The 26,648-nt window shown below is 32.3% G+C and overlaps 1 protein-coding gene across 2 annotated transcripts in view; it reads right to left on the bottom strand.

The window, feature by feature from the left end:
* MDGA2 (MAM domain containing glycosylphosphatidylinositol anchor 2) overlaps window positions 1-26,648 on the bottom strand; it is a 663,419-nt gene that overhangs the window by 45,842 nt on the left and 590,929 nt on the right. For both annotated transcript variants that reach the window (XM_004681901.2, XM_012724471.1), the window contains 2 exons: window positions 24,270-24,539; window positions 4,981-5,129 (listed from right to left, as the gene is read on the bottom strand). In XM_004681901.2, coding sequence (XP_004681958.1) covers window positions 4,981-5,129; window positions 24,270-24,539 — 419 coding nt within the window. The remainder of the gene's footprint in view (window positions 1-4,980; window positions 5,130-24,269; window positions 24,540-26,648) is intronic.

The raw sequence follows: 26,648 nt of genomic DNA, 5'->3' as shown, positions 1-26,648 counted from the left end.
TCTATCTCTGTTTTATTTTTTAATATAGTATTAATCAATTTGAAAATGACTTATCTATTCATTTCTTTTTTCCTCTGGTTTTTACCAGGATATATGCTCTATGAACTTTTTCTGTCTAGTTCACTTCTTATTTTTAGACATATACCATTGTGCAAAATCTAATTACCAAAGGTAAGTCAAAGACTATAAAGATTTTGGTGAATTATGTACAGGAGTGTGTGTCAGATATTATTGTTCTTTTACATAGATCATAGTTATACAGAGGTGCACACTTAATCATTTATGTATTGACTCATTTAGTCCTTCAAAACATTTGTAAGCCCCTATAAATTGTGGAGTTCTTTACAATCTCATTTGAAATAAATGGTACAAGTTTATAATCAAATCTTTACTCTTATTCTTTTAGTATTTTACAGACAAACATAAGAAATAGAGCTGTCTGATGTTATTGTTGCAGCAGAAAATTAGCAGTATCACAGTCTAACCAATAAGCTATTGCTGGCCAGCAAGAGAGATCCTAATAATAATTTGAGCCCCTCCCAAGTATATGCTGCCTTTATTTCCTTATAGGTTTATGCAGGAAAGCACTTGTTTGCCCTGTCAATCTCAAATTAAGTCATGGAGTTCATTTTGGTGAAGAAAAGATAAATAGAATGATATGTTCTCCTTCCAAGAGGAAAACTTAATAGATAGTGTGGTACAAGCTTCAATGGGCTCTCACCAAAAACTGAATTTTAGGTGAACATTTAATGGAAGATTTTTAAGGTAATATAAAATGACAAAATTTTAAAATAAAATTTCATATTATCACATAAAATAAGTTTAATGTGCTAATATATCCATATAACATTTTAAAATCTGATTTAATTTTTTTAAAATTTGTTTTAAAATGTTAACTTTTGCTTAAAGTACAAATACCATCAATCCCTGCACATGATTGCACTCATGCACACAGCCCATGCACATAATCTCCCTTAATTTCCATGACATTGGTAGATTTTTCTATATCTCAGTTTTGTAGTTTTTGCTGGAACTTCTAGTTTAAGCTCTCATGCTTAATGCTTCTGACCTATAAGTTTAATATTCAAAAGGAGTACTCATCCAAATTCTCATAGCATGTTCTTAACAAAGGTACTTCTGTTTTCCTTCCATTCCTCTATCACTCAAATATAATATGTTTAATTTGAAAACAGGAGCATGCTTGCAAATGCTGAATCAAGATCTTATTTCTGTTAATAATAATGTCCTATGGGATTTTCCATTTGTACCACATAGTAAGGTCAAGAAAACAGATAAAATTTTTCTGATTAATTTTTTCCCAGCTGTATTATTAAATGATGACAATAAAATCTGCACAATGGGCCACGGATGTTGAAAATGATTCAGAAAGCACTTGAAACTTTCTAGTGCAAAGTACACTTATTTCACAAAGCTTCTATATCCACTATACACAACTCATTGAAGTCTTTCAAATTTACAATATTCATTCTTCATAATAGACACATTGTGATATTAGTGCTGATAGAAATAATGTTAGTGCTTACCTAAATGAAGAATATATACACAGTGCCTTTCATCTGGAAGATGGAAATAACTTACTTTTACCACCTATTTCTTTTCCAAAGTAAACATTCAAAGTAAACATTCAAAAAATAGGTTCTATATATTTTACTTATACTTTATTCACTTCATCTCTATACACCTGATGATTTCTATAATATTCCCTAAGATCAAAGTAAACATAAGCAAACATAAGGTGTCCCTTTTCAAATTTTTTCATTAAATCAATAGTCAATTCTTCCCATTTCAACATTTTAATTCAATTTTTCTTCCTCTCTCTATTTACTACTCCAATATAAATCTTGCTCAAGCTTATTCTAAACATGATCCTAACTGTAGTCCCTGCCTTTTGTACGATCTCATTCACTAGTCTATGTATGATACAATATGATTAATCTATGTAAGATTTAATTTTACTCATGATTTAAGACTATATAATGAGTATAAGCTACCAAACCAAAGATTTTTCTATACTAGAATTAGTTGTCCTATGCCAAATATTTTCTCTATATACCTCTCTGAACAAAATCTGTCCAACTGTCTTAGGTCAAACACATACTATATTCTAATTTTATTTTATTCTACTATTTTCAGTCTGCCTTTGTATAGTGTATCATATACACTAATACTCCTTCATATATAGTGTTAAAGCATAAACAATCATTCCCCATGATCAACCAATTATACTGCCTTGTCTTGAAATTGTTCTTCATTTTATCAATATAATCTAGGTGCTTGGCAAAATTCAGTCATAATTATCAATGTATATGTTTATTTGTAAATACATTTGCAATTATTTCAATTACCTTGAACTTTTATAACAGTAAATATTTAATAAGGAATAAGTAATAGCTTACTAATAAAATGATAAATCTTTTTTAAACAAAGGAGAAACAAGTGATAACACTGTCAAAATATTCACATGATGACTAAAATGAAATTTATAGTAAATTTATCCAATATTCAATTTTACCAAAAAGTACATTTTTTATTGGTGATGTCTTAATTTGTGATAATTTGTGACAATAGCTATTAAGAAAATTTGAGGATAAAGTTGAATAATCTAATAAATAAGTCTCTGCTTTGGTAATCACATTTCTAAGATCCATTATTTTGTGATACTAATTGTTCCATACGTGTTTCCATGGTACCTAGTATATATTTCTCTGATAACACTTATTTTAAGAAAACAATGAGGACAATATTTTATTCTTTTCAGATAATTAATGTAATTATATGATAATTAATATATGGCTGATTTATTTAAAGTTACAATGACTGAGTAGGTGAGCAATAATAAAATTCCAAACTTTTCACTTTGTCATTACATAAGAAAACAGAGGTAAGGGCAACTAAGGTAAGTCATTCAATAAAATACTCTATTTCTTAAAGATAATAAACAAAAAGTCACATTCATTGTGCATCTCCATTACAGAGTTTAAAATATGTATGAAGTGATGAAGTATTCAGTTATGAAACTCAAATCCTTTATTATTAGAAACTACAGCCAAGTGTTTAACTGTTTTGTTTATTTGGTTATGTTCAGATAACTCACAAATAGTTTTGCTTGATTTCAATTCCTTAGATACCAAGGAAAGCAGACATTCAAATAACCTTTTTCTCTTTCCCGTTAAGCAACAAATGAAGCAAGTAATTGGGAGGCTAGTAGCTGTCTAAGGAGATTAAATAATTGCTTAGCTGAGCCTAAAAAGTATGACTTAAGGACATTAAGATTTTTGAGAAAACTTTTCTACACATTAATATCTTAACTTCATATGATACATTTGCTTTCTCCTTAATTATTTTTAAAGCAGTATTACCAAAATTTCAGCAATACATTTATTTTCTTAATAGCAACAATTTTTAGGAACACTGCATATGCCAATACTCAAATTCTGATATCATTTTCCTCTTCACATTTAAATCTGCACCAAGTAGTTTAATAGGATTTGGCTAATGTTGCCAGTGAGCTGACTCAGTGCTAACTTCAGTTTACCAATCAAACTGAGGTGTGGATTTAATAACACAGGAGGGAGTTTTTAATCTGACTTACTTTAAGAATAAGTTAATAGGCCCTTCCTGTTGGTGCAGCAGGTTAAAGCACAGCACTAAGGAGCTAAAGCCACTTCAGCATAAATTCAATCCCCACCCCAGAGGTGACCATATAGTGTGGCAGACCTCCTGACATACCCTCTGCTCCCCTCAGCACCCCTCAACACTGTGTTTTGTTGATCTGCCTGTTCTGCTCCCCACTCTGTCTCTGGTGAATCCTTTCTCAGTCCCTATACCTCTGGTCTGTAAACCAGTTCTGTATGCATAAATAAATAAATCTTTTTTTTAAAAAAAAAGAATACGTAATAAGGTGATAATGGCTTCTGAATTAGAAACAAAGCACTTATATTTATATTTTGTATAATATATATATTGCATAGTTAAGTACATGATAGCTTTTGAAAGGGGAGGTATTTTTCACTCTCTATTCTAGAGATATTTTATAGATGGAAAAATGACTTAGATATATAGGCTCAAAGTAAAAATAGAGTTTAAAATCATGGCACAGTAACATATATTGTTAATAATTCCTTGAAAGAAATGTAGCTCATAATCAGAGGCATTATACCAATCGTTAGAGAAGAAATTCCCTTTAACATATATTTTAGGTCACATTCTTAAATAATTTAAGCAACATTCAAGTTATAGTAAATAGTCTGTTGATTAAAAGTTCTAAAACTGTTTAGGAGAGAAAAAGGCAATATGCATTTATTATAGAAGTTTATTAGAATAATCACCATTATGTTGATATCATCACCTCAGAAAATATACTGTGTAACAGAAAACAATGAAAAATCCTATATTTAAAGTTTAAAAGTATCATCTATGGCAAGAAAGAATACTTGATTTCAATCGTGGCTTATTTGAAAAAAAAAAAAATTATTTTTCTCCATAACCTAGATCTTCTGCTACTATAGCAAAACATCATAATTTTTTTGTTTCTTATTTTAGCAAATTATTTCTATTCCTCATAAATATTAAACCAAATGAAAATATTCAATACATGTTTGAACATCAACATGAAAATATGTAAGATTTATAGCTAAGAAAACAAAAAATATATATGTAGCATAGCTAATTATACTATAGCAATTATGCCATAGAATTTCTACAACCTATCTGTTGATGACAGATTTTGAAAGGTTCAGGAAATTTTCATATGTCTTCTCTCTTAGTGGAAAAATCACAAACTATTTTTCAAGATTTTTAAGTACTTAGAATAGTTCTAAGCAGAGTGATATTATATTTTACATAGGAAAAATAATCTGGAATTCATACAAAATGATAAAAATTAATAGCAACAAATCACAGTAACAGTGTCCTTATGAAAGATCACAAAATTAAAAAAACACAGATTAGATTTCTTACCTGTCTAATACCCAATCGGTAGGCAACAATCCTATCTACTGCGTCAGGATTCATTTGTGTCCACTGTAGACTGTAGGAATAAACACGGTGCCTGTTCTGCCATACAGGATTGTATGTATCATAATAGAATTCTGGAGCATAGGCCTTTCCTATAAAAGGAAGAATGTGTTAATTCAAATGATAAAATATTCAAGTTCAACTTTTTTTTTTCCCCTTGCCTTTTAACTCACTTTCTGTTATATGTTCCATCAGTCATCCTTGCTTCTGAAATGTCATATGGTTGGAATCTAATCAAGTTTCTGGAAAATTTCAAAAACATATTCTAAAGGATTTCCTTGTGGATTGGATTAGCAGTGTAAGTGAAGAAACATCAAGGATGACTGCATGTTTTTTGGCCTAAATTATAAGGATGGTATTTCCATCAAATGCTGTGAAATGCTCTGAAAGGATTAAGTTTTGGGAAGATCAGGGGGTCATTTTTGAAAATGTGAGTAAATAGAAACATTAAGTGAAAATTTTATGGTGAAGGGTAAAACTGGCTTTTCTATGGTGAAATTATGTAGTATCTACATGTTGATTTACAATGATGCAACTTGGAACTAATGTGATTATGTTTTTATTTCAGTAAAAATACAAAAACAATTAAAATGAGTTTCTAAAAACTATAAATGAAGTAATAGCCGGTTAAGTGAGTAATATAAGCCTCATGCATTTTTGTTAGAGAATGTATTCTCTAATTCATACACATATATTCAGTATGTAGACTGAATTGAGGAGGTAAGAGTCTAATTTTTTTAGACAGGGGAAGGACATTGCTTTTGTTTATTACCTATAAAGGGTAAAAAGTCTTTGCTCTAAGCATCACTTTTTTAATAAAGTTAATGCATTCAATTACAAATAGTAGAAAATAAAGTCACAGCTAGAGGCAATTTAGTATAGGTGAGAAAAAACTCTCAAAAATGGACAAATGGACATTTCTAAGAGTTGAAATCTACTTCAAGAGAAAATCAGACAAAATTTTAACATCTATGATAGATGAATGCCAGTGACCATTGAAGGAATACATAGCTTTGAAACCTCCTACCAATTCTCTATGAATGTGGAATGGTCTCCCTCAATAAACTGATTTTTCCTTTTGTAGAGTACTCAATGTCTAACAGCCATTTACAGAGTTCACATGGGTTGTTGTCCACAAGATGACCATATAAACAGTTTTCTATTGTTTATTGTATTACTTAAAGATTTTAAGCATATGTATAGATTCCATTTGATATCCATATCATCTGCAGTCTAATCTTGGTATTTTAGTTGACTTTCAGGAAAGTAATTGGCTGCATGTAGTAAATGTAAACTGCCATAATTCTAGAACTGCTTGTTTATCTAAAAACATATTTCTATGACTGTTTTAAAACAGTTTGGTCCTGAAATTAATACAAAATCAACACCATCTTAAGAATATTATGAATTTGTTGATCCAGATCTATTTTAGAAGGAAACTAGACTACAGGTGGTGGCCATAAGGAAGGGCATACAGATGCTGAATTTTAATATCATACATCTGAAACCTATATAACATTATAAATCAATGTTACCTCAATAAATTTTCAAATAAAAGACAAGGCATATTTAAGAAATTAAAATCCATATTTGAGGTGGTAAAAAATTAAGCTTTCATCTAATGCTTATTTAAATATTCCAAGTTGATCAAATTTCACAATAATTTTTATGTCTAATTGCAGATCATGAAAAAGCCTTTGAGTACAATTTTTAAATTATTTTATGTGTATTGAGATATTTATATTACATATAAGCCACATGTCTATAACTGTTTATTAGATTAGAGAATAATTTAGACACAAACTATTCTTATGTCTTATTTAACAGACAAAAAAATTAGATACAGAACAGAAATCATGATGATATGCAATAATTGATACAAATAAACAAATATAACAGGTTCTATTTTTATTTTGAATTTTGATTAATGAAACTTAAAACTAGAGGAAAAAATTGAAGCTGACTGTTTCACATTAGAATTGACAAAAATAATTTCAGATAGTATGTGAATAATGATTAGTAATAAACACTGATGAGGAATATTTTTGAGTAAGTATATTTGCACACAGATAAGCTTGCTTATATCTCTTAAAATGCTTTTAGAAAACAAAAGCTCTTTTGCATAAAGTACAAAGGAAATATGTTTTCATTTGAGAAATGTATATTAGGATTAAAAATACACAAATTCATGTCTTATTTTAGAACCAGTCATATTTAACATTTTTGCATTCACTTTGTGAGATGTGCACAGTACACTAAGGAAATTCCCTTGTAATAATCTTAGGCTCTGACAACCAAACATGACATCTGCTGGTTGAACAGGGAAAGAATTCATAATATTTTTTTCCTCTTTTTTCTTACAAGCACCTTTTTCTTTTCCTCAGCAAGCCTGCCTAGAATATTTTCTGACTCTTCTATATTCTAGCTTCATTTTTATGTAACACTGTTCCTTCCAGTTAAATCTTTTTAAATGAACTCATCCAGAACTACAGTCCAAAATTAGGAAGCAAGTTAAAACTTTTCAACGGTGTATTTAGTGGTCTGAGAAAAGTAGCTACAGAGATATAGATTCATGTCAAAAATAAACACTGATGCTATGTGGACACCCTAATTTCAATCTTCAGAGAAAGAATGGACACAGCCACTAACTTGGTGGCCAATGATTCTACCCATCTCATCCTGGAGGAGGAATGAATAATTAACTTCTTGGGGGTCTTATTTTTGTTTTGATTCAAAGCCTTGTAAAAGCATCATGAAAGTGGGAACACTAGAAGTCCTTTGAAGATAAGCAGTTTCAAAGGAAATCTGTGAATTCAAAGGGAAGTTTTTTTTAAAACAGAATCAATGAATTCTCCTCTATTATTTACTTTTGCTAGTTACCTATACAATGTGTAATGATAAACTTTATCTCATTGAAAGTCATATAAAGGAATTAATACCAAATTAAAGGATTCTGCCTATTATCATTTTACTTGAAAGATGGTAAACTAATATGAAGAACTGGAAGATGTAATACCTAAAATAAACTATTCCTCTAAAAGGATGAATTATCTTAGAATTCAGGTGGATGTTACAGAATCAATAGAACTGAATATCAGATGATTCATTGGAGATTTTTTTGAATAGAGATTGGATTTATCAATATATATGCAGGAAACCACACATAACTGAAATGGCATAGCTGTACTTCAGTGTCTACCCCCAGTTACTGGATGATTAGAGATGATAAAAATTTGCAAGTTATATGTATCAATTTAAAACTCAACTCAGTCATTGAAGTGCAATGACACAGTGATTGAGACAGTAAAGTGTCTATTCAAGCTTCATCTTCCTATACAGAAACAGTTAATATGTATTCAATTGGCCAGTTATGACTCTGCAATATATCTTGTTTTACTCATCTCTTACTTGGGTTCATTTTCTTCTGGTAAAGTCAGAGCTGTGAATACCATTCTGAGCTAGACTGTTTGGCGACCAAAATTTAGCAATATAAAACCTCATAGAATGCTCTGGAGACCAGGCTTATGGATTGGCTAAGTAATAAAATTATCGACATTATTGTCAACCTTTTCAAAACATGAAGATCGCTACAGAAAGCCTTTACAGATACCGAGGCATAAGTTATAGTTACTTTATGTCACAATTTCTTTTGTAGGTTATGCTTATTTAAAATAAAATGGCTATACAAATAGCTTAAGTGCTTTCCATTTTTAAAATAAAAGTCAGTCACTAGAACATTATTTTCTGAAAGCAAATGATGAATTCACTTAGTCAACTCTTATAGTATGTGTAAAGCATTTTTATGAAGGAAATATAACAGTAGAAATGGGTCACATGCCTTAGAAGATTTGCAGCTCAATTTCTTTATAAAAGGAAACCTCACCAAAGTTTTCATGTTTGACTTTTCACTCTTGAATTTGCTGATTCATCCTTTAAATTTTCTATTGTTTGTAACTATTCTAGTTTGTCTAATAACATCTATTTTCACTCATCACTTTACATAAACAAAAGACATCTAGATCTGTGCTTGATAAATAATCAGTTAACATTTTTTTCTCATTGTGTTTACTTTGCCTACTTCTTAGTGACTCAGTGTGAAATCTCCTACAAGTTCAGTTTGATTATCACATATTTTGACCCCATTAAGTTACAAGGTTTTTAAAAAAATTATTCTGTATAGTCTATTTAAAATGTGTATCATAGCACAAGGCAGTTTAATAAGTATTTAAGTCCTAACAGCCAAAGACACATACAAAAAGGGAAAGTTAAAAAAATAAAACTTTCTAGGAGAGTGCCACAATAGCTTTTATTATTATTGTTTTGGGCATAGGATTATGAAGCAATTTTATAATTATACTCGACAAATATAAATAAGTTACCATTTACTTTGTTTAAACTGTAATGAAACAATATTTCAACACAATTTGAATCACCTTTGGCCATTTTTGGCATCAGTAGAAAACAAAATATTTACATAAAGTAGAGGTTACTTTACATATAAACTGTATATAGTTATCTTGGGCAATATAAAATAAATACTTATATATACCAGAGAATAATTCAACTTCAGGGAAGAACACTTTCACTATACAACCCGGAAAGTATCTTCCAGTTGATGCAAATTATGAATAATATGATCTTCCCCTTTTCAAAATAGGCTCAGATTAGAATCTGATCCCAAAGTTTTAAAAGGTAGTTTGGACTTGATGAAGCAATTAGCTTTCACATTTGACATAGTAAATAGGATATTGCTAGGGTATAACAAGAGTTTGGAAATAAAAAAAAATATAAATTCAATTGTTTAACCTGGAAATATCTAAGAAAACATTTTGCATATAAAAGGCACATATTCTAAAGAAAATAGCCTGGAAAATTCTGCTGGGAGTAGAGTTCTTTTGACTATTAGTAAGGAAAGACATATATGAAGAAAAAAAAAGAAAGAGTATTTTTTAAATTCTGTCCTTCAATTATCCTCTTCTGTACCACAGACCTTGCTGATGGAATTTTACCTGTCACTATACTATCAAATATTTGAGCACATGCCACATATCAGAATTATATGTCTGAGGTTGCTGTTTGAAAGTTATTTCATTAAAATCAATTTCTATAATCCTGGACTTATAAAGCAAGGAAAATATTGAGTAAAAATATTATTTCAGATTCATATAAGACTTTAAAATTTATTAAATATCTTCACAAATGTTGACTTATTTTCATCTTCACAGAGCTTAGAAGGGACAAAAATGTAAAGAAATATTACTTGACTTGGATTGCAAATCTTGAAAGTCAGTAAGAACAACATAATTACTGAATAAATGAAGATTATTCTCTTTATCAGGTCTATAGGTCATCCCTCAAATGGTGAAAACTGAGAATTTTTTTGAGCAGTTAGAAAGGTTACACTAGATATACAAAAAAGCTGGCTTTCAACTGGGAGGTTTGATCCCTATAAAGTATATTATTTCTGGAATGATAGCATATTAAATTATTAAATAGGTCTACTTTTAAAATATTGCAGCAAATATTCCTCATGACAGAAAACAACCCAAACCTATTTTTCTTCATTTTGTATTGAAAAATCATTAGTACATGGTACAAGTCAATTGTCATTCCCATGCTCTTATCAGTGGGAGAAAAGCACAGGTCAGCATAGCCATTAGGCATGCTAACTCTGGCTATGTCACGATAATAACTCCAGAGTGATCTTGTGAAATTTTTTTGCTTGTATAAAGATTTACAGGTTACCCCTTCAAAAGTTGTGCCACTTCTTTCATGTACCACAAACATATCTAGTAACAAGCCAGCTCCATTAGGTGTATATATGTGGTTGCTTGAGGGCAGAGACAGAATTGGTATGGCAGAAGAAATCCCATAGATATCCTTAAATTTCACAAGACAGGAGCAGAACAAAAACAAGAAATGATTAAACATACATGGGTATCCAATTCCTTGGCTAATACAATCTCTTATTTTGTACTGAGTCAGCCTTGTTCCATATCCTCCATTTTGTAGTATAGTGAGCGCATCCTTGTTCTATAAGCCAGTATCCCTGTCTCATGGCATATCTAATAAATACTGCTGGAGAACCAAATCATTTAAGTATTTAGTGACCATTTATTTAGAAACTCAATTACCAAATCAATATATGGTCCACAGAGGAAACAGAAATGTTATCTGAATTCCCTTGAATAGTACGAGTATTTATTTATAAGACAATAAATTGAAGACCAAATTCCTAATTATTCAAAAGAACCTGTACCTTTATAAGCCTCTAAGACTTTTCTTTTTTCACTGGAAATTCTCAAAGGACCTCTAGTATGTAGTCCCAAAACCAGTTACTTCCTGTTTCCCTGCCTTTACTTTATTACTGATTCCATCAAAGGTGTAAGCCAAAAGCATACAACATGCCTTTCCCATGAAAAGACACCCACTGGGATCTTTCTAGTCATGACTTTGTAAACCTCTTCCAGTGTTCTACCCGGTCACAAAAAATATTATAAATGGAATTTCTAAAGCATAATTAGATTAATTTAGACACGAGGGAGAATAGGTGCTGGATCCCTCCCAGATAAAAAAATAATAATAATCTCTTAAGGCATGTTGTTATGTTGTTGCTACTTTCTGCTATTTTTCAGGTACCATAATAATCAACTTGCAAACAATATGCTTTTAATATTAATGATCCTTTGTGGAATGAGATTTTTCTTGTTATTGTCCTCTTATAAAAGATGAATGTGAAAATTAGAGATTTTATACAATTTGTCCTACTTTGAGCAACAGTTGAGTAAAGTTGCCTTCTGCTACCACAGAATAAAAAGTCCAAAGCCCTTTTTATTCTAACTTCCAAATTCTTTGATAAGGTTACTCACAACAAAGTATGCCTGATTGAATGGGAGATGAGGGCTGACATCTACTACTTTTCTTGCCACTATTTATACTGGTAGAGAAGCTACATCTGCTTTATGAAAAGGACAATCTTTTCCTAATTCTACAGTCATTGGCATGCTGGTGGAATTCCTAGTAAATTAATTCCATTAACTTAAAAAAAAGACCCTTACTTACTGAATCTTCACAGTGTGCATATACAAATTTAATCTACACATTTATCCCTAGGACTCAAGCAGATTAGTTATATCCGAAAGCATTATCAAGTATGAATTTATAAAGGTAAGTATTGACTAGTCTCTAAAATGAGAGCTGCAAGTACTTACTAAATATTTAACTCAGGAAGAAAGATTATACACTAAGCTGCTATATCTTTTTCTATTTTCTAAAGATTTATTTATTAATAATAAAAAAAAAAACTGGAGTGTAAGCCAGAGGTGGTTGAGAGTGGGGGAAAGAGGATTTACTGGAGACAGAGTAGGGAGCAGAACAGGCAGATGTACTGAAATACACTACTGCAGGGAGCAGTGAGAGACACAGAAGATGTCTGCTGCACCATGTGGGTCAGCAACCTGGCCAGGGATGGAACTCAAGCTGCAGTGGCTGTGGCTTGCTTCATAGTGCTGAACCCCTTGTGCCACCTGGGAGGCCCACTGCTGTCTTTCTTAAAGCTACACAGTTCCTACTAACTAAACAGTTTCATAGTATCTAAAAGCCTTGTGATCATTTAAAGGGCCATTGGCTGGGATATGTGCATGGAGGGAGAGCAGATGGGATGAAGTGACCCAGTGGCTCTCAGGCTGAGAAGGGAATGTTCAATTGTGTGCTTATGAACCACACTGACTTCTTGGCAAGTGCTGCTGCTACACATGTGGGTGGTCCTTTGCTGAATATGAATGTGTGGAGGGAGCAAGAGGTGTTCAAGTGAGTTGGAGAGGAGCCCAGAAGGTATGCTATCTTCTAGGAACATTTATTTTCTCCAAAACATGTAACTTGGATTAATAAAGTAGTTTTAGCTGTTAATAAAGGAAACATAGTTACTGAAATTGAATCACCGTGACCCTCTGAGAATAACTAAAAGATGTGAATATGACGCCTAGCACAAAGAAAAGATTAGTGCACAAATACCTGCCCTTATCACATTGCTAAGAAGCACAGGTCTGGATCTGCCTGCAAAGCAGGTTTCTGACTGCAGTTCTTTTTTGAGCTCCCAGTAACTGTCATTTTGATATGTTCCTTAGAAATAAAGAAGGTTCATTAAATGATAAGAGAAAGAGATTCTTTAAGTCATAGGAAAATTAAAGACTCTGGAGATGTTTTCAGAATACAGAAAGTATTTATACAAAGAACACCTCCATTGACTTTCTCAGTGTAGTCTCATCACAAGATCTTTCCTCGGAAAAGGTGATGGGTCAGCTTGTGAGCAATCACCCATGGGATCTCGCTCCTAGACACTTTAAGTCTGGTGTCTGGCACACTTTTGGAACACTTTCTCTATATTCTCATCCATTAATCATTTCTTCAGAGTGATGGACAGAGGCTAAACAGATAATCGGAGATGATTTTGATTCCACTGAATTAAAGTCTTTTGATTTTTTCACAATTTAGTTTTATTGCCACTCAGAATCTACTGCAAAATCCAACTGCACAAAGTACCAAACAGACTCTTTAGGAAAGAACGGAAACACTAAACATAGATTCATAAACATCTGTGTGCATTCTCACATTGAGATGTTTTGTTTCATGTTTTTTTCTGTCGACAGTATAAATTGTGAGGGTTATTTCTCTCAGGGAAAACTATTTGGGATTTCAGACTATTTCTCATCCTCTAAAACTGGATCTACTATCTACCTAAAAGGATACTAGAAAAAGCTATGAGAATTTTTTTTAGAAGGTATCACCTAGCTTAATACAATAATATTACTGTCCTCACTTTAGTCTATCTAGCAGCGACCTCAAAACTTATAAAATGGCAATTTTCCAACATGAGATTCATATATTTCTGATTTAACTTGATTATGGGATTTTTGTTATCAATGCATTAGGTTATACTAAGTTCTTAATATAATTGTCACTTTCTCTTAAAGACTATAATTGAGAAATGATGACAGTGGATTTCAGAGGGAGAGAAAACACACTAAAGAATGATCAGGTTATTGTTTTCATCTAAAGGAACACAATTTGGAAATTAGTGGAAGAGAAATGAAAAATGATTTATGGGCAATGACTAATTATTTTAAGATTAATGAAAGTATTGAGTGTATTCAAAGTATAAACTAGAGAAGATGTACATGGTAAGTTTAGATAAATCAAATACTTGTGTATTATGAACTCCCTCCTATTCTCAATTCTACCTTTGTGGCAAAATAGCATCCATTTATTTGAAAATGCTTTAGTGTGTTATATTTCACATACAATGAAATACATGTCTATTAAATGAAAATTTTTAAGAATTTAGAAAAATACCTTGATTACTATGTACTTATCACCCTGATCAAGCAATAGGAAAGTTCTATCATTACAGAAAGTTATGTTTGTGCCTTGGTATTAAGTCAATCCATCTCACCCTGAGCTTCAGCCAAACAAAAATCTATTTTTTAGTAAATATTAGCTTTGCCTATTTTGCAAACTCATATATCTAGAATTAAAAGGCATATACTTTCTGTGTCTGGTTCCTTTCATCTACATTGCTTAAGTAGCCATACTTGGTGTTGTAGATCATTCTATCATTATGATATAGTAAAATCTTTCATCAATAGATTACAAGTTGCTTAATCAAGTAATTAATGGATATTTGTACTGTTTTTAGATAGAGGCTAATTATAAATAAAGTTAAAATTAAAGTTTGGACAGAAGTTTTTCTATAGACATATACCTTTATTGCTTTTGGGTAATCATCTAGGAGTGGAAATGCTCAATCATTTGATAATGTACATTTAAGTTTTAGAGTCTAAAAATCTATTTTAAATTAAAGTAATTCCACTTTACATTTCCACCAACAGTATGATAGTTGCTCACCACCATTTTGTATTGTCAGTATCTTTCTTAAAAAATATTTTATTAAAATAATACTTGTTTACATCATTTGTATTTTGAAGGTATTGGATCCTTCCTCTTCCCTTGTCAGTCCTTCACCATTATGACATGTATACAGTATTGCCTCATTGAAATTTATATTTCTCAAGTAAGTAATGATGGTGACTAGTCTGTGTACAGTTATTGGTCAATTGTATTCTCTTCTGTACAAAGCCTCTTTAAATCTTCTGCCAATTTTTAATTAGACTGCTTATATTAATCCTTTAATTCAATTATGCAGAATATACATAATATAAAATGGACTATTTCAAATTGTTTTTAAGCCTTCAGTGATGCGGCACTATTAAATCCACATTGCTAGATAATCATCTCACCACCCATCTTCAGAGTAATTCATCTTTTAAAATATAACTTAATAACTCTCCATTTCTCCTTTCCTACTCCTGATTCTAATGACTAACATTCTACTGTCTACTTACAGAGACAGCAAGTAGAATTTGCCTACTTACGGAGTTTGAAAGATTCTTCATATATTCTGAATACCAGTCCTTTGTCACATAACTATATTGCAAACAGTTTCTTCCAGTTTGGATTTGCCCTTTCATTTCTTAATGATATACTTTAAAGGGCAGAAATAATGTAAATAGAATGAAATTTAATATATTAATTTTAATGATTGGTGTTTTTATTTATTCACTTTCCAAAAAATCTTTGCTCTTTCCAAGTTCACACAGATTACCTCCAAGTTTGAGGTATTACTCAGGGTTTATTTATTTATTTTTTAAATTAAATGTGGGTATCCAGTTGGTCCGGCACAATTTATTCAGGAGGTTACCATTTCCCCAATGGATTATGCTGAAGGCTTTAAAAAACTCAATTGGCAATATAAATGCCATATTTCTGATCCTTTATCCTATCCCATTGATAATGTGCATTGAATGTGTTTATCTCTAAATAAAAATGCATGCTATTTAGAGTGAGCCTTAAAATTACGTAATGAAATCATCAAACTGCTCTTTTACTTCCTCTGTTTTCCTTAGTTTTTTAATTTTTGGCATACATTTAGAAGGGTTTTTTAAAAAATTTCTAAACACAAGAAACAAAAAATTAAGCTAGGAGTTTTGTTAAGACTATAATGAATTTATAGAATAGTTTGAAGAGAATAAATATCAAATATTTATTCTTTCAATCCATAAACCTGGTATATAGCTTCATTTATTCTGTGGTCTCTGCTTACTTCTTACCTCAAAAATGCTATAAGTTTACAATAAAACTAAAATTAATCCCATCATTTGTGCTACTGTGATATTTTAGTTCTAAATATGCAACAAACCCTAGTTTGTTATTTTTGTTACAAGCTAAGAAGTGATATATATATATTTAAATGTTAGCTATTTAAGTATTTTAGATTTTTGAGGCATATGGTTGTTATTACAACCACTGACATCCTTTGATGTAGCATAAAAGCAGCAATAACCAGTACATAAACAAATGAGGAAATCTATGTTACTATTAACCTTTATTTATAAAAACAGTTGGCTGATTAAAAAACTGTAATATTCAGGCCCTCCCTGGTGGCGCAGCGGGTTAAAGCACAGCACTGAGAATCTAAAGCCGCTTCCGCATGAGTTCGATTCCCGCCTGCCCCGGAGGAGACCACATGGCGTGGCAGACCTCTCCTGACCCGCCCACTGCTCCCCTCAGCAGTGTACTTCGTCGATCTGCCTGTTCTGCCCCCCACTCTGTCTCTGGTGAAGCCTCTCACCACCCCTGAGCCTCTGGCCTGTACCCCAGTTCTGTATGCACAATTAAATAATTTTTTAAAAAAAAAAAAAAAACTAATATTCAGACATTGCTTCTATAACTGTTAGAACATTATAAGAAAAATGCTCAGTTTTCCATTTTATGCACTTATTTACTGGATCTAACCTCTTCATTTCATATTTTCCCAGTTATGGAGATGTCATTAGTATGCACAAATTGAACAAAATTAATATACACAGTTTGCAAACCATCACTGCAATCTGAGTAATAAACATACCCATCAACTCCAAACGTTGCTAGTGATCGTATTTGTGTACTCATCTGTATGTGTCAAGAGTCCAGAAATAAATTCATTTTGTCAAGGCTGTCAAGAACACAATGGGGGATGGACAGTGTCTTTGATCAATGTTGCTGAGAAAACTAGATATCCATATCCAAAAGAATGATATTTAACCCTCGTCTTTCACTAATACAAAATTAACACAAACTGGATTAAAATATTGAACATTAATCCTGAAGCCATCAAACTCTTGGAAGTTTCTTCAATTCTTTTTATAGAAAAAAACAGTGTTTCTGATTTTTATAGACACTGGCTTACATTGCTATGCTTTTCCCTATACATAATGCTATCCTTAGGCCTATTTTGTGGTACAATTTTGCTGACTACAATTCTCTAGCATTCATTTTTCAGAAATAAAAAAATTACTTGACCTTAGTATACAGTATATTTTCAGTGAATATAAAATTATGAATTGACAGTATTTCAACGATTTTAAGACTTAAAGATGCTGCCCCATTGTCTTCTAATTTATATCTTGTCTAATGAAAAGGTCATGCACATCAACAACATATCTGGCTGCTTTGAATTTTTTTCCTGTGGTTGTCCTTCATCTTAGTTAATTATGTTGTGCCTAGGTATGGTTTGTTTGATTTCTAGCTTTGTAATTTCCTTGCTTTGTGTACCATGGTATCTGTAGACTAAAAAACTTCCCCCCACATTCCTATTCTCTCCTAGAATTTTAACTGTACTTATTTTAAATAATTTTATACCACCCTCCTGGTCCTTGGGGCTTTTCTTTTAAATCTTCTATCTTTTCTTCTTTCTATTAGATCGTATCAGCATTTTTTCAATTTGTCTTCAATTTTATCAACTCTTTTATCTTCTCTGATATACTGTTGAATCCATCCATATAATTTTCTATCCCAGTGATTATACAATTTTACTTACACAATTTGCATTTGGCTCTTTATAAGAAGTTTTCCTCTATGAAAATTTTCTATCAATTTTTCCCATAAATACTGCTTTTACTGGGTCCTTCATAGTGGTGCAAGAGGCTAAAGAGCAGTACTATGAAGCTGTTCACAGCTACTGCAGCATGAGTTCAATCCCCAGTCAGGGAAGTGACCCATATGACGCAGAAGACCTCTCCTATCTCACCTGCTGCTCCTCTCAACAGTGTATTTCAGTCAATCTACCTGTTCTGCTCCCCCACTCTGTCTCTGGTGAATCTTCTCACCCTCTACACCTCTAGATTGTACCCCAGGTTTTGATATCCTTTTGATTTACTACTTTGATTCTTCCATTGAAGGAATTACATGAATTTATAATGAAGAAAATGAGTAAGGCAGAGAGAATTTAAAGATGTTTCTGTGATGACAGTGAACTGATGCTTGTCTTTAAGTGCAATATAAAGAATGGGTTATTCAAGAAATGTTTACTAGTGGAAAGGAGTCTAAAATGTTTTATGCATTAGAATATTAAAGTGAATATTTCAGTAAAACTTTTGTGAAGTGATAGTGCTAACTTTAATTAATATTACATTTTTATTTCTATTTTTTAGACTCAGCATGGACTTGCTTATCATTTATCTAGTTTAATTATTCAAAAAGTTTTCTAGTACCACTAATTAAAGAGGCATTGAAGGGTGTCAAAAAGAGTGAATTGCAGTAAGAAGATGGATATTTTATTTCTGGATTCCTGAGCTTCTGCTAGCCTTTTGGTCAAAGGAGGGTTATTCTACCTCTTCTACACACCCAGCAGGATTGTCTGAGATGAAAATGATATAAATGGAATTACTTGTTCAAGGTAGAATATTATGCATAAAAAGTTGTTAGACTATATTATAAGCATTAAGCTCTATTTTTAAACATAGCTGTAATTTATACATTTTCTTGCTTTTGATATATTTTATTGAGCTTTCCACAATTATATATTGTTCATTTTAGGCATTCGAGTAGCACAAACTTATGTTTTGTGAGAGAACAGAGCATAGTTTCTGTCTAATCAATATAAAATTCAATCTGAGATTAGAAAATAAGAATACAATATTTTCATTTGGAATCAAATCTGATTTGATTATTATTTGGTAGAGTCTTTCACTACCCTACCTAAGGCAATATCACAGCTCTCATGATTCTGAATTTCTTTACATTCATTGAGTAATAACATGTTCTTATTTTGTAAAAATGTCTTAATTGTATAATTGTATTTGCCATGTTTCATGAAACAGATGACACTATTTCTTCAAATATTGCTGAAGATAAAGCAGTCACCACTACATTAGGCTGTATTTTAAAAATATACTCATAACATAATGGCAGAAAATGTTGGTACTTGTTGGAAGGGCAGATGCTAAGGTGACTTATGATGATGATTCCTTTCTCTGGTTTCCATGTATTTATGTAAATACATGAGTGGCGAGAAGCTGTCACTTCAGTAATTATGTTATATAAAATTACTGACAGACTAGAGCTAGAGATTGCATCTGTTAGTTTGATGGAATAAACCACCATGTTAGGAAAACCCACATGACAAGGAATTGCAGGTGGTTTTTAGGACCTGCAGACATCTTCGAGGACTATGAAAGTGGGTCTCTTGTCAACAACCAGCATAATGCCAGGGTCCTGATCATACAACCATATGAAGTGAATTCTTTGAATAAATAACACTAATAAGCTTGGAAGTAATGCAACCTCTTATCTAAAGTTGAACCTCCAGATAAGCTCACAGTCAACACTGATTACAGCATATGAGACCCAGAATGGAGGATTCAGCTAGGTCAGGCCTCAATTCCTGATATCCAGAAATTGTGAAGTAATCAATATGTACTGTTTTACATGCTGATTTGTGAGAATTGGTTATTTAGCAATAAATAACTAATGTGGTAATTCCTATAATTCACAGGTAGGTAAAGATGTTCCTTTATCCTCCATATAAGCAAAGTACTTTGCTTATGAATAAAAATCTCTTGTCTGTGACTAAAACTATCCTTGTCATTTTTAAATCATTCTAAGCTCTAATGTCTACCACTTCAGAAAAGTGGGTCTGGTTATTAGTAATGATGTCAAGCATTACAGATATAAAACCAAGATTCTAGATTTATCCTTGAAAATTTCAATTTAATTTCATTGTAATATTTTCAATAAGGACAATTTAAAATGCATATAAGAAAGTGTGATTTCATTTTCCTAAAATAAAATCTATGCCACGACTTTTATTGCAGATAGAGCAATATGATTAATTTGTTTCTAATAAGAGGCAAGTAGTGGGTATCTAAACCTATTGGGAGGTATGCTGAAAAAGAATGAATATAATGAAATGTAGACATAATAGCTGGAACTAAAGTAGAGCTTTAGTTAAAGTAGAACCATTAAAGCTATGAGATATGCCTTCTTTTGATGATGATTGAAAAGCCTTAATCTTTAAGGACTATGTGGAACAAAGATGTGATTTTAACTTCTGAAATGATAAAGGCTTTAACCAGAATGAAATCAGTTTCAATATCATTCAACTCATGGGATCATGGTTACTTGGATGTTTTGCTGATTCATACAGAAACTTGGCAAAAGTTGCTATATACGATTAATTTGTGAATCATAAAATATCATTACAGACTACGATTCTCTGTTTGACTGAGATATAAAGGTGAACATTACCCTGATAAAGGCATACAACAGGTCACTGTAACTCCAGAATAGGGTTACACAAAGGACAGTATTTTAGAATAAAGGAACATGTGAACAAAGGTGTTAATCTTCAAAATGTGTAATCAGGGCCCTCCCTGGTGGTGCAGCGGGTTAAAGCACTGCGTTGAGAAACTAAAGCCACTTCCACATGAGTTCGATCCCCGCCTGCCCCGGAGGTGACCACATGGGGAGGCAGACCTCTCCTGACCCGCCCGCTGCTCCCCTCAGCAGTGTACTTCATCGATCTGCCTGTTCTGTTCCCCACTCTGTCTCTGGTGAAGACTCTCACCGCCCCTGAGCCTCTGGCCTGTACCCCAATTCTGTATGCACAAATAAATAAATCTTTAAAAAAAAATGTGTAATCATTTGGTGGGAGGAAGGATAATCTATTGTTTGGAGAAGTTGATAGAAATGTGACGGAGAGGATATAGTTTTTCTGAGGGATGTTAAATAAAAAAATATATATATGACAATGAACTTACATGTCACCTATTACCCATGGAGAACATAAATATTTTTAGCTAAGAATATGACACATTTTCTAGTAAAATATATCCCAACAGTATGGAAAATATGTAGAAAGGAAAGGAGACTGACAATTTACATGTCAGATAAATGTTACAACAATATCCTAAATAAGAGAATATAAGTCAATAAGGAGAAAATTAAGTGATAGTTTCAATATACTATGCAAATATAAACTGACATAACTGACAACAAGCTGATATGATAAGAAATAGAGGAGAAATAATTTATTATTTTAACTCTAGGGTCTAATTTGATGCCTTATATTGATAGGTACACAGTAAATAATTTTTCAATATTATTGAAATATTGAGATAATGCATATAATATTTTTATACTTGGTTAAAATTTGTAGTTATTCAATTAAAATTTTATATAGTCAAGAATACTCTATTTTTCATTTAAAACAACCTAAATTTCTCTCTATTGATCAAATTATTAAATGCTTTATGAGTACTTAATTTACAAGTCTTACTATATGTAATTGTGGTTATATAGTCTGGAATTTTATATATATGAATAAATATAAGTCATATATATTTAAATAAATAAATAAATAAATATATACATATATTTGTCTTATATTTACATATATGTGGGGTTTTACTTTTACTGCATTATATAGAGAATATGGATTGCCATTTCTAATTGGCTTATATATTCTCTAACCTAAAACCTAGTGTAATAAGTGTGCATATACATAGTGAGAGCTTTTACTTTCTAATTCCTCAATAAACAAGTTCACTCATTCACCCCCATACTCCCAGAGATCTCTCACACACTCATACACACACACACACACACACATACACACACACTTATACACAACATAAATGAAATAAACAGTGAAAGTGTCTTCTGGAATTTTTAGCTTTCCTGGGCACAGAATTGATGGCTGACATTCTGCATATCTTGTTGTTCAGTAAGATGAACTCTACTATGAGCTGGCAATATTACATTCACAATAAATAGACAAGTAATCTTCAATTTGGTAAAATAACTGCAACAATATATATGTTAAAATTTTCTTAGATATTTTGGATCTCAGGAAAAAATCAGAATCATCTTCAATGATTTGTTTTGTGGATGAAAATATTCTGTTTATATTCAAAGTGTTTTAAATTGTGGGAAATTCACAATGATTACTAATTATGGTATATTTTAGTAGAAGACATAAATGGCCTTTCAGTTTTGTTTAGAGATCTGATTCTATGGAATGATCAATTTCATTATCAATTTTCTAGGATTACACTGCATTTGGAACTCAATTATATACTTTCCTTTAAAACTACATTAAAGTACTTATGAAAATATTGACATAACGAAGCTGAGTTGAAGACTGAAAATTTGCACAGTGGAAACAAATTATGCATAAGGATACATCTTTTTTCTATGGGGCAACACACAACAGACTTATTCCTTTCTATTGCAGTCAAACTATACTATTGCACCCCATGGATCTAGAATGAAATTATTGTTTCTTCTGGTCATAGATAGCATTCTAGTTTAAAAAAAGAAAAAAAAAAGGATTTGGATTACATAATGGAGAACAAATGAAAACCTTACAAAGGTAGTGTGGTCTACACTAGCCTAATGTAAGAAAACAATGTGACTGGAGAAAATTGAATGTGTATAGGCCAAAGAATTTATATTAATAAATGATGCACCTAACTACATGGAGGTGTTTCTTGTTTTTTTTATAAATGAAAGAATGATTTCCATTTTGATAAATATGTAAAAAAAAATTGCCTTTGAAGGATTCTTATTACTTTGGGACAATAATATATAAACAAAAGTTAATGTATATCATGGCCTTTTAAGTTTCTCATAGAATAATGGATTGCACTCCCTTTCCTTTGTAAATATTCCTAGGGATAAAAATGAGCAATTAGATGAACATGCAAGTGTACTGTCTTAGAGACTAGGTTTTGTTGCAATAGTTTCCCTTAAAATTTGAAATAGAAAAGCTTTAAGTTCAACTGAATTTTAATAACAGCACTGTGAAACCAAGCCATGGCAGAATCCAGCAGAGAGGGCATCCTCATATTCTTTGATTAGTCAATTATACTTAATCTACCAAATATTATATTACAGGAAGCAAAAGTTTCTCAAGGCAATTCATATTTAGAGAGTTTGCTTGTAAGAGCTTATTAATATGAATTTATATTGCCCATGGACAAATTTAATTAAATCTGAAATATTTTAATCAAAATTCTATGATTGCTTTTCAAATAATATGTAATGTTCAATTGGTCTTCTACTAGCATAAACACATCAACTATTATAATTAACTTTACCTAAAACAAGGCAATTTAACAAGGAATATATACTTTTAATATATGCCTAAATTATATCTCAAAACTAATACAGATTTTTTTTTCTTATAGAGATTATTAAAGTACTTGAAATAAGCACAAAGGATTTAATACAGACTAATATGTTCTATAATGCATCAAAAGAAAATGACATAAAAATATTGTTACTTCTCTCTAATATTATATACCAGATACACTTTATTGCTTTCTCTTTGAATATTTGTGAATATCTGGTGAGTCAAGATAAAATGGAGATTCATCAATCATTAAGGTAATAAATTAATAATAATAAAAAAAAGCCTTGTGCTTTTAAGAAAATTGAAAAAGGGGTCAATTCAAAAGGCATTTTAGACTTTTAGAAGATGCATATTAATATTTGCAAATTGTTCTAAATCAAGATAGTTACGATTTCTCTCTTTGTTACTGAAAGACTCAAAATAACCTTATCACCGAATCTATTGAATTGACATAAACTTCTGCCTAGTTTTACAGGCACATAAACTATCTTACTAAAATAGACTTGCCTTGAAATTGACTGAATTCTTAACTGAATAGTCTAGCTGCTGGTACTAAGCTCCATGAATCTGCAAAATGCTGTCATTCTTTTTGACACAAGTTTAAGATCCCTTAGCTTAAATGTATGTATGTAAGAATGTTATATAGAAAGCAAAATATTTCATACATCAGTACCTAGTAGATATATACAAATGTACAGAATGAGTAAAATATTTGGAATCTTACCTGTAACAAGAAAGCTGCAACGTCCTGCTCCAGCTTCATTTATGATGCTACAATTATAAACCCCATAGTTTTCATTGGAAAGACTCTTCACGGGGTACTCTGTGTACTCTTGGGAATCAAACTGACCAGTTCGTAACAGTTTGTTGCCCAAGCGCCACTCATAGGTCAGCACCCGAATGGGATATGCTCTCAGCACGCGGCAGCTCATTGTGACACTTCGCTCTTGCCCTTGCCGAATCTCCAGGAATGCTGGTTCCACAGCAGGGGGATCTGTAGGAAAGAAATGTTAAAACGAATGAGTGGCTTGAGAATTTTTAATGTGAGAAGGTATTTCAAAAACATATCCAGTGACAGGGAAGGAATATAAGCAGAGAATGCAGAAGATACTCAGGCCCAGGAATTTCAGCTTGAACTGGAAATATGATTTCCTGATGTGAGTTGTTAACATGATTCATTGATTTTAAAAAGCATTTGCAGGTGAAACTAGCAGTACTTATTTTTCCTTTCTAATGTTTAACAGGAAAAAAGCTCTTGATTGTGTTTGGCTTATACTTTGAGCAATCAAAGGATGCTGTGGTTATGAAAGGCACTCTCCAAAGTAGTATGAGATGCCAATGCAGATAAAGCTAGAGATTCATGACTGTGGATTCTAATATTCCCATGGGAGGCTCATAATCCATTATTTAATTAAAATGGAAACACAAGAATATAGATTGATTTTCTAAATTATAGGCTGATCTTCTTTGGCTGCAAGTCATAATGTTCATGTGTAAACCTTAAACAAACTTTGCAAATTGTACCACAAGCACACAAGCAGAGATGGTTTTGAATCCATTGCAACAGTTCATTTATCTGACTAGACTGTGTTTTTTTTTTTTCATGTAATTAAAACTTGCTACATTAGGTACCTAACCTTTTTGGTTTTAATGGGATGAATACCAAAAGGTAGTATTTATAACTGTTATATATAACAGTTCTCTCATTATTTCAGGTAGGCAAATCAAGTCCTTTTTTTTTTTTTTGTATAAATAACTCCTAATGAACATAATAAATAAGAGACACTCCTGAACACTGGCAATGTGATTCTTTCTATCAAGGAAAATGCCTGCAACCAGGCAAGATTGTACTAGACTAAATATGTTTGGTACCCTGTTGAATAGTTCAGCTAATAGCTGCATGATTCTACCTGGTAAACTTTATTTCCTTCCAAGATGCTAAAGTGTTAGGACTGTGTCACCAAATGTGCCTTGAAACACTGCTTACATTTTAGTTTCTGTTTTATAGTCTAACTTTCCCTTCTCATTTCAACTGTGTTGATTGTCCTTTCTTCCATCTTTCAAACTATTGTAGTAATTCATTTTATTCTTTAGTTCCATTATAAGTCTTTCCTAATAAGTACAAAGAATTAAAAGGTGAGAAAAAAATCCAATCTACTTGTAGTTTATGGTCTAATACAGAAGGAAATAACTATGAAATGTACAAAATACAACTCTATGGTAGAATATTTAAAAAAAAAAAAAAAGGTGACTAGAGAGTAAAGACGCTGAGATCACCGTGTCCAAGCTGGCATAGGAATTGAGGACTGAAAACGGATTATAGACTCACTTACTACAAGTTTTAACCCAAACGAAGCATCCTGGACTCACTAGAAGGTAGGTAACTGAGAGGGAATCAGCGATTGGGGAGTTCCCAGAAGGGAACTCCCGGGAAAACCCAGGCCCCTCGAAGTTCCGCGGGCAGCAGGAGCCGCTTTGCCCCACGCTAAACCCTGGAGGTAAAGCTGGACGGCTCAGCTCAGTGAGTGGAGCCCAGGCTGCGGAAAGACTGCAAATCTGATCCTCAATACCTGGGTGAGAGAAAAACCGCTGAATCTGCAAACCAGATCCAGAGCACCTGGGCGCCGCCCAAAGCCTCTGATCAGCTCGACCAGCTCGGGAATCGGCAAGACAGCAGCAGAATAAAGATGCCCAGGCGACTACATCCAAACTCGCACGGGATTATACAAAAACGGACTATAGACTTTCATGCTACGAGTTTCAACGCAAATGAGAACGCCCTGGACTCACTAGAAGGAAAATAACCGAAGGAGAACCGGCGATTGGGGACCATAAGGAAAGCCGCATAGGCAGGAACTGATCCGGAATGCCAGTGGCTTCCAACTCACTGGGCTCCTTTAAAAATCTAGGCGACGAAAGGCAGAGGGAAAATTGCCTGAGGCGGCAGCTGCGGGCTGCTCGGCAGCCTTTTGTCCCAGCCCTTCTACAACCCTGGAGATAAACTGAGACAATTCAGCTAGGGAGGGGAAACCAAATCCTGGGAAAAGGCTGCAGCTCAGAACCAGAGACCTGAGCATAGCCGCAGACCTGTTGCTGACCTTTG

This window comes from Condylura cristata, unplaced genomic scaffold, assembly GCF_000260355.1.
Source record: "Condylura cristata isolate star-nosed mole 26May11 unplaced genomic scaffold, ConCri1.0 scaffold00013, whole genome shotgun sequence".
Classification (NCBI taxonomy): domain Eukaryota; kingdom Metazoa; phylum Chordata; class Mammalia; order Eulipotyphla; family Talpidae; genus Condylura; species Condylura cristata.
This window is presented reverse-complemented; position numbering and strand designations above follow the sequence as displayed.